Source organism: Alligator mississippiensis, chromosome 3 (assembly GCF_030867095.1).
Source record: "Alligator mississippiensis isolate rAllMis1 chromosome 3, rAllMis1, whole genome shotgun sequence".
Taxonomy (NCBI): Eukaryota; Metazoa; Chordata; order Crocodylia; family Alligatoridae; genus Alligator; species Alligator mississippiensis.
In genome coordinates this window covers 238,026,637-238,043,229 of record NC_081826.1, presented here as the reverse complement: position 1 = coordinate 238,043,229, position 16,593 = coordinate 238,026,637, and the positions used below count along the sequence as shown (strand labels likewise).

The following is a 16,593-nucleotide window of genomic DNA, read 5'->3' as shown; positions in this document are numbered from 1 at the left end:
TTAAAAACAAGAAGGGGTAAGGTAACTGTTGGACTGTAGAATGCCCTCAGAGTTGTATTAGGACGATGTCCGTATAGTTCTGAAAAAAAAAAATCAACCATGGATAAAACGTTATCACTTTGTTACATACATAAGACAACATGGAAATGGAGCTGGATACCTACATATTTTTATAGCTATTTCACTGTATACAATCATATACTTTCTTAATGACTTCTGGGCAATAATGAAAGAATTTGGAATATGAAAATGTTATTATGAGAGTACCTACTTCTCATACTCTACTTTGGACCCAACACAAAAATTTGTAAAGTCTGGCTTATTTAACATCAATACAGAATTAAGGCAGAAAGGTGCACTATTCCCAATATTCTTTATCAGGCTACAGGAAGCAGTGATATGATCATTGCAAAATTCTACACTGTAAATTTTAAATGTTTTGCACAAACTTTGGGATATGCTAATAATTTAGTAGCTGTAGCAGAGAGAGAAGATAATGATAGAAAGCATGGTTAGAGACTTTAAAGAAAGGTGCAAGGAAAATGGAACCTGGGGTCAATAAAGATCAAACCAAATATGTAGTGGTAAGCCAACAAGATTTTTGGATATCAGCAAGATAGGTAATTTAAATTGGTAAAGTAACAAATAGGAGTGCTATTTACTAATTAGTTAGATGAGGGGAGAAATTAGATTTGGGTCTAGAGTGAGAATACCTGTTTCTCTCTCTTCAAAGAATTGTAACCTGAAACAAATATTTAGAATAGCTAAGCTTTGTTACAAGGCCCTTAAGGATGTCAGGTATGAATGCTTACTAAGGAGGAAGGAAGAAAACTAAATATTGAAATGCATTTAGGACCAATAATATGAGGAGAAGACCTAATGATTTAATAAGGACTATGAAGGCAAGAGATCTATGAAGAGCAAAGTTATAATAAATGTAGTAAAATAGCAGGTTATGGATTTTTGTAGCTACTTTAAAATGGGAAATGGAGTTGCTGCTCTAGAGCAGTGGTCCTCAACCTTTTTTGTACCAGGATCCATTTGTGAACATCAATGGCCAGTCCTGAGCCAGTGCCCCTCACTCCCGACCCACTGACCGCCCCCATCCCCAGCCCCAGTGTGTGGGATGGGGGAACCCAAGCAGCTTTCTGAAGGTTGGAACTCTGTTAGCCTGCATGGGAAAAGCCACTGTTTCCCATGTTTTTCTCCTTTAAAGGAGAATCCATTTTTAAAGTTTGTTTGTGACCCTTTCCTATATTCTTGTGACCCACCAGTTGAGAAATGCTGCTCTAGAGTTTACACGTTCTGTTAGGCTCTAAATGTTATGTCTGCATGATCCAGTGCAGTGATACAAGTTAGTTAAATCACCCTAACTTTGATCCTAAATGAAATGGGGATAAAGTTGGAATGGTTTTGCTACACTTAGATCACCTCAGAATCCTACAGACATACCAGTTCCATCCTAACAGCTTGCATCGCTGTCCTTTGCTGGTACATTTTCGATGTCAGTCTATGTAAATCATTAAGACTTCAACGGGTGGGATATATAGTCAGGATCAGAGATGGTGGACCAATTAAGCATCACCTGGAAGGGTATTTTATGGTGTTCAGCCTCATAGTCAACCAAAGACAAAAAAAAAAAAGGAATAATTTGAGCAAAATTAAAAGAAGCTGTTGACAGAAAGAGGTAGGGACATACCAAAAAAGCCTAAGTACCTCTTGACTCTGTATGGCCTATTCTCCATACTTAACTTCGTTAATCAGAAACAGTACTAAGGAGCGAGCTTATGCTTAAAAGGAAACAAAGCCTTTCCAAATGGAAGTCTTGATCTCTTCCTATGTCTTTTGTGTATGCATAATACACACCTAGTCCATAATTCTTTCCTAGTGTATTTCATTTGAAAACTCTTTGAGGTGGGGACCTTCTCATTTTTAGGCTGAAAGAGCATCTAGTATAGTGAGATCTTGGGTTCTGCTTGTTTTTGTAGTGCAAATGGTTATAGCTTCTTGTTAAAAGGAGTTTAAACAACCTGTGGGTTTTGTAAAAAACAAATATGTTCCTAGCTTTATTTATTTTTAATATGTAAATATTTAAGACTAATTTCTACCAGTGTTTAAACAGGTACTGCATAATTTTAAGTATGTGGGCAGTCCCTTTGAAACTAATCATGTGTAGGGTTAGGAAATTAATTTATAATGGTGGTTTTCAACCTTTTTGGGTCAATGTACCCCTGGCAGCCAGATGCAGAACAGGAAGTTGTGGAGGGTAGGGGGTGGCATGAGGCTAAATGCAGAGCAGCGATAGCCGCTGCGTGTGACCTTCCCCCATGGCCGGCCAAGTGGGTACATCTGTGCAGGATGGTATGTGGTGGTGCTTCATCCCCACCCACCTGCGTGTACCCCCTAGGGTCTTGTCAAGTACCCCCAGGGGTACATGCACCCCTGGTTGACAACCTCTGATTTATAAGATTCAGTTCTCATTGGTTCTTGATAACTGGTAGACCCTGGCATCTTAGTAAACATAATTAGTAAACATAATTGCTTACTAGCTCTTGAGTTATCTCCCGTTAACAGCTGTTCCTTAAAGGCACGTTAAAATCTAAATGCTATACAAGTATGTAACTCTGGTACAATGGTGGCCACCCTTTTTGACATGTGTGCAACAAGATAAGCCCCCCTTCTCCATGAGTGCCACCCTGATTCCTGCATCCCAGGAATCTTGATAGAATTTGTATCCTGAGATGCCATAACGGAGGTGAGTCTCTGGCATTACAGAGCAAAGTAATGGCAGAAGGCTGCTGAGAGGGGAGGTGTCACCACTAAGACCCAGGTAAACCCTGATGTGCGTCTCTGGAGCACCCAGCATGGAGGGCTTGGTTGAGGGGTACTGATGGCGCCAGTCGCACTTTGGGCTCTTCTTCTGACTTGGAGTCTGGCATGACATGTAGATCCTGGTCTTGGACAATCAGGCTGGACTGGGCTCAGGCAGAGGCATAGCTAACACATTTTGTGTCCTGGGCCAAACCTTCCTGTGCCCTGACATGTGTGCTGGGTGCCAAAGAGCAGGGATAGAGGAGGAGGATGGTCAGTCTTTCCTGTTCTAGGGAGGTAAAGACTGGCATGGGGCTGACCCCCACTTCCCTCTGGGTGGGTGGCATGAGGCTGTTTCTTCTCTCTCCCACCTTGCCTCCCTGCAGCCAGGCAGCATGGGGCTTTCTTCCATCTGTCTTCTGAATGCATGGTGTGGGTTCGTCATTCTTCTTCCTCCCTGTTCTTCTAGCTAGTGATGTGGGGTTGTTCTGGGATAGCTTGTCTGGGTCGGCTGAGTTTCTGCAGAGCAGCCATGTGGGAGAACATGGTGCAGTGGGCAAGATGGGCCTTGCTGCCTTGGCCCCCACTAGCCTCCCAGCCAGGGCATCACGGACCTGGTGAGCCTCAATGCACCCCTCCAGCCCCAGGCCCTTACCTTTCCCAAACCTCCCATCCCCTCCCTTTCCTTCCCCTCCCCTGTTTGCTTGCAGCTCTGTCACCACTTGCATGGCACACACAATGGTTGTCGCTGTGTGCTACACCTTGGCCACCCCTGCTTTAGTAGAACAGCCTTGTAAAGGAGTATTTCTGTTTTGTGTCTATCACATGCACAAACTGTGAAGGCAGTAGTTAACTGTCTTATTAGTGCTTGCATCATACCTGCATGCACAAAAAGAGGAATTATTAAAAAAAAAATTCACCTCCAGCTTCTCCTAGGCAATAAATACTATCAAGTTGGCAGTATTAGAGTGATGCGATAGCCATGATGGCTCAGGAATTTTGTGAGGGGAAGGGGTATCTTTGGAAGATACCTTTTATTGCACCAAGGGCATGGTTGTCAAAGTTAGAAAAGCTTTTGAATGCAGGACATTATTCCTCAGGTCTGCAGGGAGGAAGCAAGTATAGTGATTGTTAAGAATGGTGGGTAAAGTTGTGAAATTGAAGCAGGCAGAGATTCCTTGGGGTAGCAGTGAAACAATTGCCAGAAGAAAAGAAGCTTGATTACTGGGATCAAGACCTATCAAAAAGGAGGAGGTTCATTATCACCTGTAGTGTGTAGGAAGAATTTCAGGAATCAGGTAGGTTATAATGTCATAAAATCAATATTGGTCTTCAGTCTCTGGTTCCTAGTGTCCAGCCAGATTATAAATTTTTGTTCCCAGGGTTGTCTTTTAAAGGTGTTTGATAGATTTCCCTTGAGCACAAGGATAGGAAGGTCAGAAAGGGAGTGGTGTTTCTGTGAAAAATATGTTCCAACTGATGTATGTGCATCTCTCCCCTTTATTGTTTTTTCTGTGAGAGTGCATTCTGGCATGTAGTTGCTGTTTGGTTTCACCCACGTAGTTACCATGACACCTCCCAGTGAATGTAACCACATATTGACTGTTTCAGAAAGAAATCTAACAGTGAACTTCTTAACAAAAGCCAAGACCACAACAAGACTGGTCATTTGCAGGATATTGAAGTTTATTGAACTCATGTTTAGGAGACAAGAGAAAGTCGAAAAACCAAAATGCCCCCAGCCACAGGTTGCTTGCACATTGGAACCTCCAAAGCATGGCTGCAAATACTCCTCCTCCAAATTTGTCCACATCAAGGCATGCTGTGATGGATGCTTATTTTCACTCTCTGGTGTTAGAGCCAGAGCACTTGACACAATTTTCAACTAGCTCCCAATCAGTGACATTTTGGAATGGTTCAGATATTACATGTCTGCACCCTGTCCCACAACAATTTTGAATTGGTTCTCAATTAATGAAACTTGGAAATGGTTTGGTTGTTGGGTGTGTCTGCATCCTAAATTAACCATGTGTTTCTAGTTTAATTCCTCGCTTATGTTGAGTTGTCTTTTTACAGAATGAAATACATGTGTGAAACATTTCCTGTTTGAGGAACTTGAGGTATCTCATTTAGTAAATGATTGCAGGCCAAATACTGTTCTGCATGTTTAACTGGTGTAAGTCCCCTAAGCTTCATGAAAGGAAGATAATAGTAGAATTTGAGAGAGGAATAGATTGAGTATATATTTTATACTTAAAATGATTATTTTCCTTAAGTTACATCACTGAAAGAATTGTAAGTGTTCCTTTCCAGAATGAGCATATTGACAACTGACATTATGTAGAACAGTTAGGAAAAGTGTCCTAGACATTACAGAACAAAGTAAGTTCTAGTATAAATAGCTGTAACTTCCAGTAATAGAGGATTTGTGAAGGGCTAAATTGATTGCAGTGTGGACTTCCTTGAAATAGAATTTGGCTTAGCCTTCTTTAAGTACTTTATAAAACAAATCAGTTAAAAATGACTAATGGTGCTTTAATATCCCTGGAATTATAGGGATATGTTTTCCAGAACAATTCTATAACTTTGAACATGTAACTGGCTATAAGACTCTTATACAACGCAAACATTTAGTATCAATTTAGATGTGAGCATTTTTTATTTCTTGAAGTCCACTGGTTGGGTTGAGAATATTCTCTAATATTTTAGTATGTTCTGCTCAGCTCATTTAAATCAATATTTGGAGTAGGACATATCAATATCAAATTATCTACATGTTACTTGCATATTGTTTAGTTATTTTAATTCCCTTAAGTAGTCATCACTTTTAGTTTTGAAATCATAATTGGTGCCCATGGAGACTTGTCCATAGTTAGCCAATTCTTCTTAGTCTGCATTTCAAAACTTGTTTTTTTACAGTTGTGGCTATGTGTTTGTTTTAAAGGTTGGAAGTCACTTACCCAAGCACCTTGTAGGCAATCAGTCCTCCATGAGTCCAGGATGTAAAGATCATTATCTGCTAAAAAAGAATGAACAAAACAATGAACTTCAGACTCTGTCTCCAAATAGGAATTTCTCTGGATATAGCCAAAAGGTAGATAAAAGTGGTTGTAATTTCTAAACCTTAATTTAAAAATGTAATCTGATTCATTAGATGGATATAATAATGGTCTTTTTGCAAGAAGTGTATTTTTATTTTTTTGTTTACAAGACTAGTTAGCAGTTTTAGTCTTCAGAAGATGTTTTATAGACATACAGAAAAAAAACTGTGTACCAGGGATATAGCTCAATTAGACTGGAAAATATTTGACAACAAGTAAGAGTCAGAATTGTAGAAAAGTAGGGCAGGAAGGAACCTCCACAGGTCATCCAGTTAAACCCCCTACCTGAGGCAGGATCACCCCTATCCAAATTATCTTATACAAACCATAATTTAAACTCTATGTAAGACTACCATCAACCCTGACATAAGACAGACCTAATACCCTAACCTGGGGGGCGTGTGGGAGGGGCAAAATGGTTCCTTGTAGCGGTGACAACGTGGTCCTGAGCTGGGGCAGAGCTGCAATCCACTGCCTGCACACCCTTGCCCAGAGCATGCAAATTGCAGATCATGGCTCTGCCCTGGCCTTGACCAAGCTGCCCCCGCTGCAATATCGCAGCAGCTCTGGAGTAGCCCCCTGCTGTGTGGCCTGCCAGCGCGGCTGGGGCTGGGCTCCATGGCAACCCCAGCCTTGAGCTATCACAGCACAGCTCTGGCTGGAGTCTCCATGGAGACCAGCCCCCACCATGTGGGCAGGGTCCACTGCCAGTTGGATCCAGCATGTGGGGCAAACTTTGCCTGCACCTGCCCTAACCTGCCTCAGGTAAAGCAGGGGAACCATGGCAGCCAATGTCCTGCTTCTATGAAATGTTGTCAATATATGCTCAAGAGATCCTGTGTAGAGGATCCCCCTGCCACAGAGGACAGATCAGTGGGTTGGAGCCTTGCAGTGCAGGTCCCCATTAGTACCACGGGGTTTGGGCCAGTGGCAGTGGCAGCTGGAAAGTGCCGCCTGCCACCTGGGCTGCCTAGAAAGGGAGTCCATCTGGGAAGCTGCCCCAGCTGTGCTGCGTGCCCAGGGGGCAGAAGAATGCACCACGATTGCACTGTACCTGGGCCAGGAGACTGACGAACCCACTGCAGGCTGGGCAAAGACTTGCTGTGGGCCGCATCTGGCCTGCAGGCCATATTTTGCTCACCCCTGCTTTAGATATTCCTTATAACTCAGTTGGTTATTTTTTCCACTCATTATGGAATGTTTTTAGTTTAGGTTTTTAATTATACTTCTCTCTTTATTTCAGAAACTCCAAGAGGAAAATATTAAATTAAAGCATGAGTTAGAAGACTTAAGGTATTAATATCAGTTTCTTATATCTTATTAGTGACAAGAGGCTGCAACCAGGAGCTGTCATCTTTTGGGGCAAAAATGCAGAAATTCACAAGTGATAAGCCCCGAGTTCTTGTTTCTCAAGTAAAGCAGCAATGCTTTTTGTATGTTAATATACAGTTAAGTTCCAAGATAACATTTGATTAAAAATATTTCATTAAATGCATATTATTGGTTTATAATATTGATCTCGATGCATTATTCAAATTGAAATCTATGTTAGGTGTTTTTAAGTTCTAGCTAGCTGATTATTACTGAGAATGCCCTAATACAGAATGAAACCCTGCACAAGCGCACTATCATGGAAAGCTAGAAGTTATAATTTTAAAACCGCTTGTGATGTTGCAGATGGAGTGAGGTGAAGAATTACAAATATGCAGCTTTGGAATTACAAGGGGATTCTGCAGAAGTTGGAGCTTGTCTGAAAATGTTCATCACAAATTTTCCATGAAAAAATCAGTACCAAATTATATTGGTTTAAATGACATTGCTGTGAAATAAATATTTCTTAAAATAATTATTTCAATTAAGACAATTTCATTTTGGAAGAATTTCAAAATTTGGATTTAAAACAAAATTTTCATTAGAATTTTATATTGTAATATTATGATATCATTATATACTGCTCTTATTCCTGACATATCATGGTAAGGAGAGTTTGGGACCTTGAATAAGAAAAGAAAAACTTTCTGTTTATTAATTAGAGGTAAAATTATTTTTCAATATTTTTATTTTTAGCTGGTATCTGTGGGCTTGGGTTCTAGCTTAAATAAACTAGAGGCTAGCAAGAAGCTGCTGTTCTGAGGAATACTGGAGGTAATAGAAATGAGCATAAACTATGGTGGGCAAGTACATGGCTTTTGGGGAAAGGGGTTGAAAAGCAAGTAAATAAAATCTGAAAAAACTAGTTTATGGTTGAAGGTCACGATATTAGTTTAATGAGAAATTTTAAAAATATTTTTATTTTAAAACAAATGAATGTATTCAAAAAGGCCAACAGTATGACTTAGGAAGGAAGTATAAGAGAGGCTACTTTGAGTATCTTAGTTCTTCAGTGAGCACACCAAGGGCAAGGTTTAATTGTTCTCCAGATTCTAGGTACACAATCTCCAGCGAAATTTAAGCAACAATAAAAATGACTTCCCTGGATAGTAGAAAGATGGCAGGTAGGATGAATTGTAAGAAATGGTAAAGGTTTGGGGGGAAAAAAAGGAACAGAATATGATACAAGTATGTGATTTGCCATGTCATTGTACTCCCCTATGGATGGCAGAGTAAGAAAGAGAGATGTATTCAGTAGCATCCCTGGCTGACCAAACAAAATTAATGGAAGTAGCTTTGGCTTCTTTCTTAGGCCCAGTTTGTATTGTATAGCCCACAGGGCTGGATGAGTCTGACACCCCTAGGCCGGATGCATGGAGCAGAGCTGGTCCACAGGCTGGACTGGACAGAGTGGCCCCACATTCCAACCTTGCTCCAGCTGCCACTGGACTGCCACATAACCTTGGAGTTGCATGCAGCTGCTCTGGGGTAGTGCTGCATTTGTTGGTTGCTCCATCATGCTACAGGCATTGCACAGGGCCATCCAGTGCAATACCAGCACCAGGTCCAGCAATGCTTCCAGCAAGTCTCGTCGACTTGTAGACTTCCTGAGTCAGGTAGAGGTCCACGCGTGAGGAAGGTTTGCGACCAATTGGATTTCACCGACTGCTCTTCCCATGAGATGTCCAGGTAGTTAAAGTCTCCCATGACTACCATGCAGCGAGTGTGTGCAGCCTCAGCCAGTTCCCTGGTGAATTCCTGGTTGAGCTCCTGTTTCTGGCTGGGAGGTCTGTAATAGACTCCTACCATGATATCCCCTGGGGCACGTTCCCCGTGTATTTTGACCCAGAGGGACTCCGGATGTCTCTGCAAGTTGACTTTGGCACCCAGGAAGGATGTTTAGCAGTCCTTGACATAGAGAGCTACACCCCCACCCCTTTTCATAGTTTTATAGTTGGTAGAGTCGGAAGGGACCTAAGCAGATCAACAAGTCCGACCCCCTGCCGTGGGCAGGAAAGAATGCTGGGGTCACACAACCCTGGCTAGGTGATTGTCTAGCCTCCTTTTGAAGACCCCCAGGGTAGGGGTGAGCACCCCTTCCCTTGGAAGTTGGTTCCAGCTCCTAGGTGCCCTGACTGTGAAGTAGTGCCTCCTGATATCTAGCCTGAATCTACTCTCATTCAACTTATGCCATTGTTCCTTGTTACTCCCGGTAGTGCTCGGGGGAACAGGGACTCTCCCATTGCCTGCTGGTCCCTCTTGGCCAGTTTATAGGTGGCCAACAGATCCCCTCTCAGCCTTCTTTTGTGGAGGCTGAACAGGTTCAGGTCCCATAGCCTCTTCTCATAGGGCCTGCCCTGCTGCCCCTGATCATGCGAGTGGCCCTCCTCTGGACCCTCTTGATGCTATCCACATCCCTCCTGAGGTGCGGTGCCCAGAACTGAATGCAGTACTCCAACTGCGGCCTAACCAATGTTGCATAGAGGGGGAGGATCACCTCCTTGGACCTGCTCGTGATGCATCTATGGATGCATGACAAGGTGCGGTTAGCCTTCCTGACTGCGTCCCCACATTAGCGGTCCATGTTCATCTTGGAATCAATAGTGATTCCAAGATCCTTTTCTGCCTCTGTGCTGGCAAGAAGGGAGTTCCCAGCCTGTAGGTATGCTGCTGGTTCTTCCTCCCCAGGTGCAACACCTTGCACTTGTCCATATTGAAACCCATCCTATTCTCATCCACCTGCCTCTGTAACCTGTCCAGATCTAGTTGTAGCCTGTCCCTCTCTTCTAGCATGCTCACTTCTCCCCACATCTTAGTGTTATCTGTGAACTTGAACAAGGTGCTTTTCACCCCCTCATCCAAGTCGCTGATGAAGATATTGAACAGTGTGGGCCTGAGGACTGAGCCCTGGGGAACCCCACTGCCCACATCCCTCCAGGTTGAAAATGACCCATCCACCACCACTCTCTGGGTGCGGCCCTCCAGCCAATTTGTGATCCATCTGACTTTGTGGGCGTTGACACCACAGTCACCTAATTTTTTAATGAGGATAGGGTGAGAGACAGTGTCAAAGGCCTTCCTAAAGTCCAGAAAGGCTACGGCTACCACGACACCTGTGTCCAAGGCTTTTGTGACCTGGTTGTAGAAGGCAGCCAGGTTGGTCTGACAGGACCTGCCTCTAATGAACCCATGTTGATTGCCCTTAAGCATAATCTCCCCTGCTGGTCCCTTGCAGATGTGCTCGCTCCTGGATAATTTTCTCAGCTTCCCCAGGACTGAGGTAAGACTAACGGACCTATAGTTCCCTGGGTCCTCTTTCCATCCTTTTTTGAAAATGGGGACCACATTGGCCCTTTTCCCGTCCTCTGGTACCTCGCCAGAGCACCATGAGTGCTCATAAAGCTGTTCCAGGGGTCCAGCAATGACGTCTACCAATTCCCTCAGCACTCTGTGGTGGTGATCGTCAGGACCTGCTGATTTTGAACACATCTAGTCCCTCTAGAAGTTCCCTGACTAGGTCCTCACTGACCCTAGGCCTAGCTGCGCCTCCCCTGGGTCCGTGCGGAATCCCATTGGAGGGGATGTCCTGGTCCCTGCTCAGAAAAATGTAAGCAAAGAATCTGTTAAAGAGATTAGCTTAGTCATCTGGTGCTACCACCGGTATAGGGCCACTACTAAATGGGCAAAAGCAATTGGTGACAGACAGGGGGGACAAGGCTGAACTCCTCCATGAGTTCTTTGCCTCCGTGTTCCTAAACAAGGGGCAAAACCAGTCTCACAATGGGATTGCAGAGAGGCAACAGCAGGGTGCCAGACTACCAAGCGTTGACCCTGAGATGTTGCAGAGTCACTTGGAAGGACTGGATGTGTTTGTCGGCAGGCCCGGAGGAGCTCCATCCGAGGGTACTGAAGGCACCGGCTGATGTCATTGCACAGCCACTGGCAAGAATATTTGAACACTCATGGCACACAAGCCAGGTCCTGGAGGACTGGAAAAGGGCCAATGTGGTCCCTATTTTCAAGAAGGGGAGGAAGGAGGATCCAGGCAACTACAGGCCAGTCGGTCTCACCTCCATCCTTGGTAAAGTCTTTGAAAAGATTATTAAGGCTCATATATGTGAGACCAGCAGGAAAAAATATGCTGAGGGGAAACCAGCATGGGTTTGTAGCAGGTAGATCATGCCTGACTAATCTAGTCTCTCTTTATGACCAGGTTACAAAACCCCTGGATGCAGGAGTAGGGGTAGACATCGTTTACTTAGAGTTCAGGAAGGCCTTCGATATGGTGTCCCATCCCATACTGGTGAACGAATTAAGAGGCTGTGACTTGGATGATTACACAGTCCGGTGGGTGGCAAATTGGCTACAGTGTCGTACCCAGAGAGTTGTGGTGGATGGGTCGGTATCAACCTGGAAGGACGTGGGCAGTGGGGTCCTGCAGGGCTCGGTCCTTGGACCGATACTCTTCAACGTCTTAATCAGTGGCTTGGATGAGGGACTGAAGTGTACTCTGTCCAAGTTTGTGGATGATACAAAACTGTGGGGAGAAGTTGACACACTGGAGGGCAGGGAACAACTACAGGCAGACCTGGACAGGTTGGACAAATGGGCAGAAAACAATAGAATGCGATTTAACAAGGAGAAATGCAAAGTGTTGCATCTAGGGAGGAAAAACGTCCAGCACACCTACTGCCTAGGAAATTACCTGCTCAGTAGCACGGAAGCAGAAAGGGATCTCGGAGTCGTAGTGGACTCCAAGATGAACATGAGTCGTCAGTGTGAAGAAGTCATCAGCAAAGCTAACTGCACTTTATCGTGCATCAGCATGAAACAGAACCAAGGAGGTGATACTTCCCCTCTATAGGGCACTGGTCAGACCGCAGTTGGAATACTGCGTGCAGTTTTGGGCGCCACACTTCAAGAGGGATGTGGATACCCTGGAGAGGATCCGGAGACGGGCCACATGTATGGTTAAGGGCTTGCAGGCCAAGCCCTATGAGGAGAGACTAGGGCACCTGAACCTCTTCAGCCTCCGCATAAGAAGGTTGAGAGGTGACCTTGTGGCTGCCTATAAATTCATCATGGGGTTGCAGAAGGGGATTGGTGAGGCTCTACTCACCAAGGCGGCCCTGGGGGTTACAAGAAATAATGGCCATAAGCTAGCAGAGAGCAGATTTAGACTGGACATTAGGAAGAACTTCTTCACAGTTCGAGTGGCCAAAATCTGGAATGGGCTCCCAAGGGAGGTGGTGCTCTCCCCTACCCTGGGGGTCTTCAAGAGGAGGTTAGATAGGCATCTGGCTGGGGTCATCTGAACCCAGCACTCTTCCCTGCCTATGCAGGGGGTCGGACTCAATGATCTATTGAGGTCCCTTCTGACCCTAACATCTATGAATTACCAAGCATGTCCTGCAGAGGACCCACATTGCTTGGTACCTTATTTTTACCCCTTATGTATTTAAAAAATGACTTCTTGTTATCTTTGATCCGGGTCGCTAGTCCCAATTCCATCTCTGCCTTAGCCTTCCTAACAGCCCCCTTACAGTCTCAAGCAATGGAGGTATAATCCTCCTTGGTGGTGGCTCCTCCCTTCCATTTGGTGTATGCCTCCTTTTTGGCTTTGAGACGTTCCTGGATGCTTTTGGTGAACCATGGGGACTTCTGAGCACTCTTGTCCCCTTTGATCCTCGTGGGGCTTGTCACCCTTTGGGCTTGGAGGATCGTCTCCTTAAGGAACGACCACTGTTCCTGGATTCCCAACTCCCCTCCCCTCCGGGACCTCGGTACCTTCCTGACTAGTCTCCTTACCTCATTGAAATCTGCCCTCCTGAAGTCCAGGGCTGCTGCCTTGCTGCAGGCCTTTAACACCCTGCGCTGGATGGTGAATTCCAGTAGGCGATTAATTCCTTTTGTCTACATGGTCTTGCCTCAATAGGGTATAGCCATCTATACCTGTGGCCCAGTCATAGGTGGAGTCCCACCAGGTCTCTGTTATCCCAGTGAGGTCATAGGCCTTCTAATTTAGCAGGAGGACTAGTTCCTCCTGTTTTTTCCCCAAGCTCCTGGCACTGATGTACAGGCAGGCAAGCATCACATTGGGAGCTCCTGCCTTCCCTTCAGATGGTTCTGTTTTTTAGTGGCGGGTTCCCTTAAGTGCCTTAGCTTGGTGGATTCACCAGGGGTGACGAGTGGGCTAACAGTGGCGACGGACCTCCCAACCCCCGGCGGGCTCAGTTTAAAGCCCGGTCAAGCAGGTCAGCCAGTCTAGCTGAGAAGAGCCTCCTCCCCAGTGGAGTGAGGTGGAGGCCGTCTCTCCCCAGTAGACCACTGCCTCTCTCACCAAAGAGTGGACTGTGATCGTGGAAGCCAAAGCCTTCACGATGACACCGTTGCAGTCTTTGGTTGATGACCTCAACCTGTCTCTCCCTGCTCAGCCCATGACTCACAACTGGGAGGAGCGAGGAAAAGACCACCTATGCCTCCAACCCCTTAAGCCCTGCTCCCAGCGCCCTGTAGTTCTTCATGACCTGGCTGGGATTGCTCCAAACCATGTCATTTGTGCCCACATGGATCAGGAGCATAGGGTAGTGGTCAGAGGGCTGGATAATCTTAGGGATCCTCTCAGCTATGTCCTGGATGCTGGCCCCTGGGAAGTAGCAGAGCTCTTGGGCTAGGGGGTCAGGGCAGCAGATTGCCCCCTCAGTCCCCTTCAGGAGGGAGTCTCCCAGGATGATCACTCTGTGTTTTGTCTTTGGGAGGGTGAGGGTGGGTGCTACTCCCTTGCCTGCAGGAGCTGGGAGCTCAGCCGTCTTTACTGGGGCTGCAAGGGGTTCAAACCTGTTGCAAAGCCTCAGCGGGGAGGGGACCTTGGTGCAGCGGGCCTTGGGGCCCTTGACCACCTTGGTCTAACCCCCTGGCTGGACAGTATGGGAGGTCCCTGAGTCCCCCCTTGTCCTGGCAGGTGACTTTGGTCGACTCTCTGCCTCCAGGGGGTGAAGGGCCTGGCAGAAGGAGTCTGTCTCCTGCTCACCATCCCTAATAGCATGCAGTCTCTGGACTACAGCCTGGAGCTCCTCGATATGCTGCCCCAGAGACACCATAGAGGAACAAACCCTCGCGAGAGGAGGTGGCCATGCTCCCAGCCCCATGAGCCTGGAAACATGCCAGGCAGCCCCCTCAGCCAAGAGCCAGAGGAAAACTTCTTTCTTTTATTGAGTTTTTGAATATAGTGTCCTGATTGGTTTCTCTACTAGGACTCTCCTGTGGAGCTTCTTAACAAACCAGAATAGGGAATGTCCTGAGATCACTGGCATCACCCAATGTGTACCAGTTAGGTAATGTGATGCAGAGAAAGATTTTCTCCATTTCATTCTTTGGATGAAGTCCAGAATCTTAAAATAATATATTACAACAATCTAGCAGCAAGTCTTCTAGGTCTTAAAAAAAAAAAAAATTAGGTCATGTTTCAATTTTGTGGTCAACAGGTTTCTCTCTGTTTGTCTGAGAGGGGCTTTATCAAACAGACAAGAATGGCAACCCTTTCAACAAAAGTGCAGGTACAAATGAGAGCAAATAAACAATGGAAAAATGGGGGTTCCAAGATTCCAGGAATGTCAGTTAAGTCAGAGTCGAAAATCAGATCCAAAGGCAGTTGCTGAGCAGAGAATCCTAGAGAATGGTTGTTACTCGCTGGAAAGAACTAAGAGTGGAGGCACTGTTCAGATTATTTTATTCAGGTCTCATTTTAGTGTTAATTTTGCACCATCAAAGATGGGTAAGGGCATTATGTAGAAGTGATAGTATGGACAATTCAACTTTAATGTCAAGGGAACTGCAGGGCAAACCTTGAACATTCACCCCTGAATTTGCTAACTTAACGATCTATAAACTCAGGCTGAAAAGTGTGATTTATCCTTGAGAGTTGCAGAATTGCATCAAAATGTTTGCGTTGAAGTTCAGTTTATGGGAGTTTTATTATGCTTGCTATTATGTATTCTGTTTCCTAGGAGTCTGTATGAACAGCTTTTAGAAGAAGGAAAGACCGAGTGTTTTGATGAAAGACGTGTCAATCTTCTGAAGGCACAAGTAATGCAGTTGAAGAGGCAGGTAATAATATGACTCTTTCCTTCTGGCCCCCCCCCCCCCCCCAAGAAATAGTTATTAAATTTGTTTCAGAACATCTTTTCCTCTGGATCTCTTAATGTGTAGTAATGTGAAAGGGCATATTATTCAAAGGTAGGTGTCTAGCAGATGTCTAGTCTGTGCCCCTAGCACAAGGCTAAGGGAACATTTGTAACTATAGATTTATAGTTTTCTCTATATATATAGCAGGTGATACAATCCATTGACAGGAAGAAGGTATAACAATTTCTAACTGTATATTATCTATCTGTCTGTCTGTCTGTCCTTTTTTCATTGATTCCTGTAGATACCACCTGAGTAGAGTATTTGGTATCTGGGGGGAGGAATGTTTGACTTTTTATTTGTCCTAGGATTTTTCTAATGGTTTTAATTAATTTAATGAATGAATCAATCAGTCTATCTCAATTTTACTAATGCAAAGCAAAATGGAGAAAGGCAGTACTTTGCGTGTAGAGTTGGGAGTAGCAGAAAACAGATTTTAGGTTATGTAGAAGGTTTGTGTCTAACAGCCTTTAGCCTTGTATATTTGTATTTATATTTCTCCTTGCTTATGTTTTAACATCTTTTGTTTTTAAAATTTCAGTGCAGTTAAGTGCAGATGTATATTTCATAGACATTAGGGCTGGAAGGGACCTCGGAAGATCATCGAGTCCAGCCCCCCGCCCAAAGGGCAGGAAGTCAGCTGGGGTCATAGGATCCCAGCAAGATAAGCATCCAGTTTCATCTTGAAGGTGTTCAATGAAGGCGCTTGAACAACCTCCGGTGGCAGGCTGTTCCAGACCTTGGGGGTTCGGACAGTAAAGAAATTCTTCCTTATGTCCAGCCTGAAACGATCTTGTAATAGTTTGTGACCATTCGACCTCGTCATCCCTTGGGGTGCTCTGGTGAACAAACGTTCCCCCAGATACTAGTGGTCACCCCTGATAAACTTATAGGTGGCCATCAGATCACCCCTGAGCCTGCGCTTTTCCAGGCTAAAGAGCCCCAGGGCTCTCAGCCTGTCATTGTAGGGTCTGCTTCCCTGACCTCTGATCATGCGCGTGGCTCTTCTCTGGACTCTCTCAAGCTTCTCCACATCCTTTTTGAATTGTGGAGCCCAAAACTGGACGCAGTACTCCAGCTGCGGCCTCACTAAGGCCGAGTACAGGGGGAGAATGACGTCCCGGGA

The 16,593-nt window shown here is 45.0% G+C and overlaps 1 protein-coding gene across 2 annotated transcripts in view; it reads left to right on the top strand.

Moving 5' to 3' along the window:
• LOC102560227 (uncharacterized) overlaps positions 1-16,593 on the top strand; it is a 233,822-nt gene that overhangs the window by 40,019 nt on the left and 177,210 nt on the right. For both annotated transcript variants that reach the window (XM_019483882.2, XM_019483897.2), the window contains exons 2-4: positions 5,756-5,905; positions 7,156-7,205; positions 15,290-15,389. In XM_019483882.2, coding sequence (XP_019339427.1) covers positions 5,756-5,905; positions 7,156-7,205; positions 15,290-15,389 — 300 coding nt within the window. The remainder of the gene's footprint in view (positions 1-5,755; positions 5,906-7,155; positions 7,206-15,289; positions 15,390-16,593) is intronic.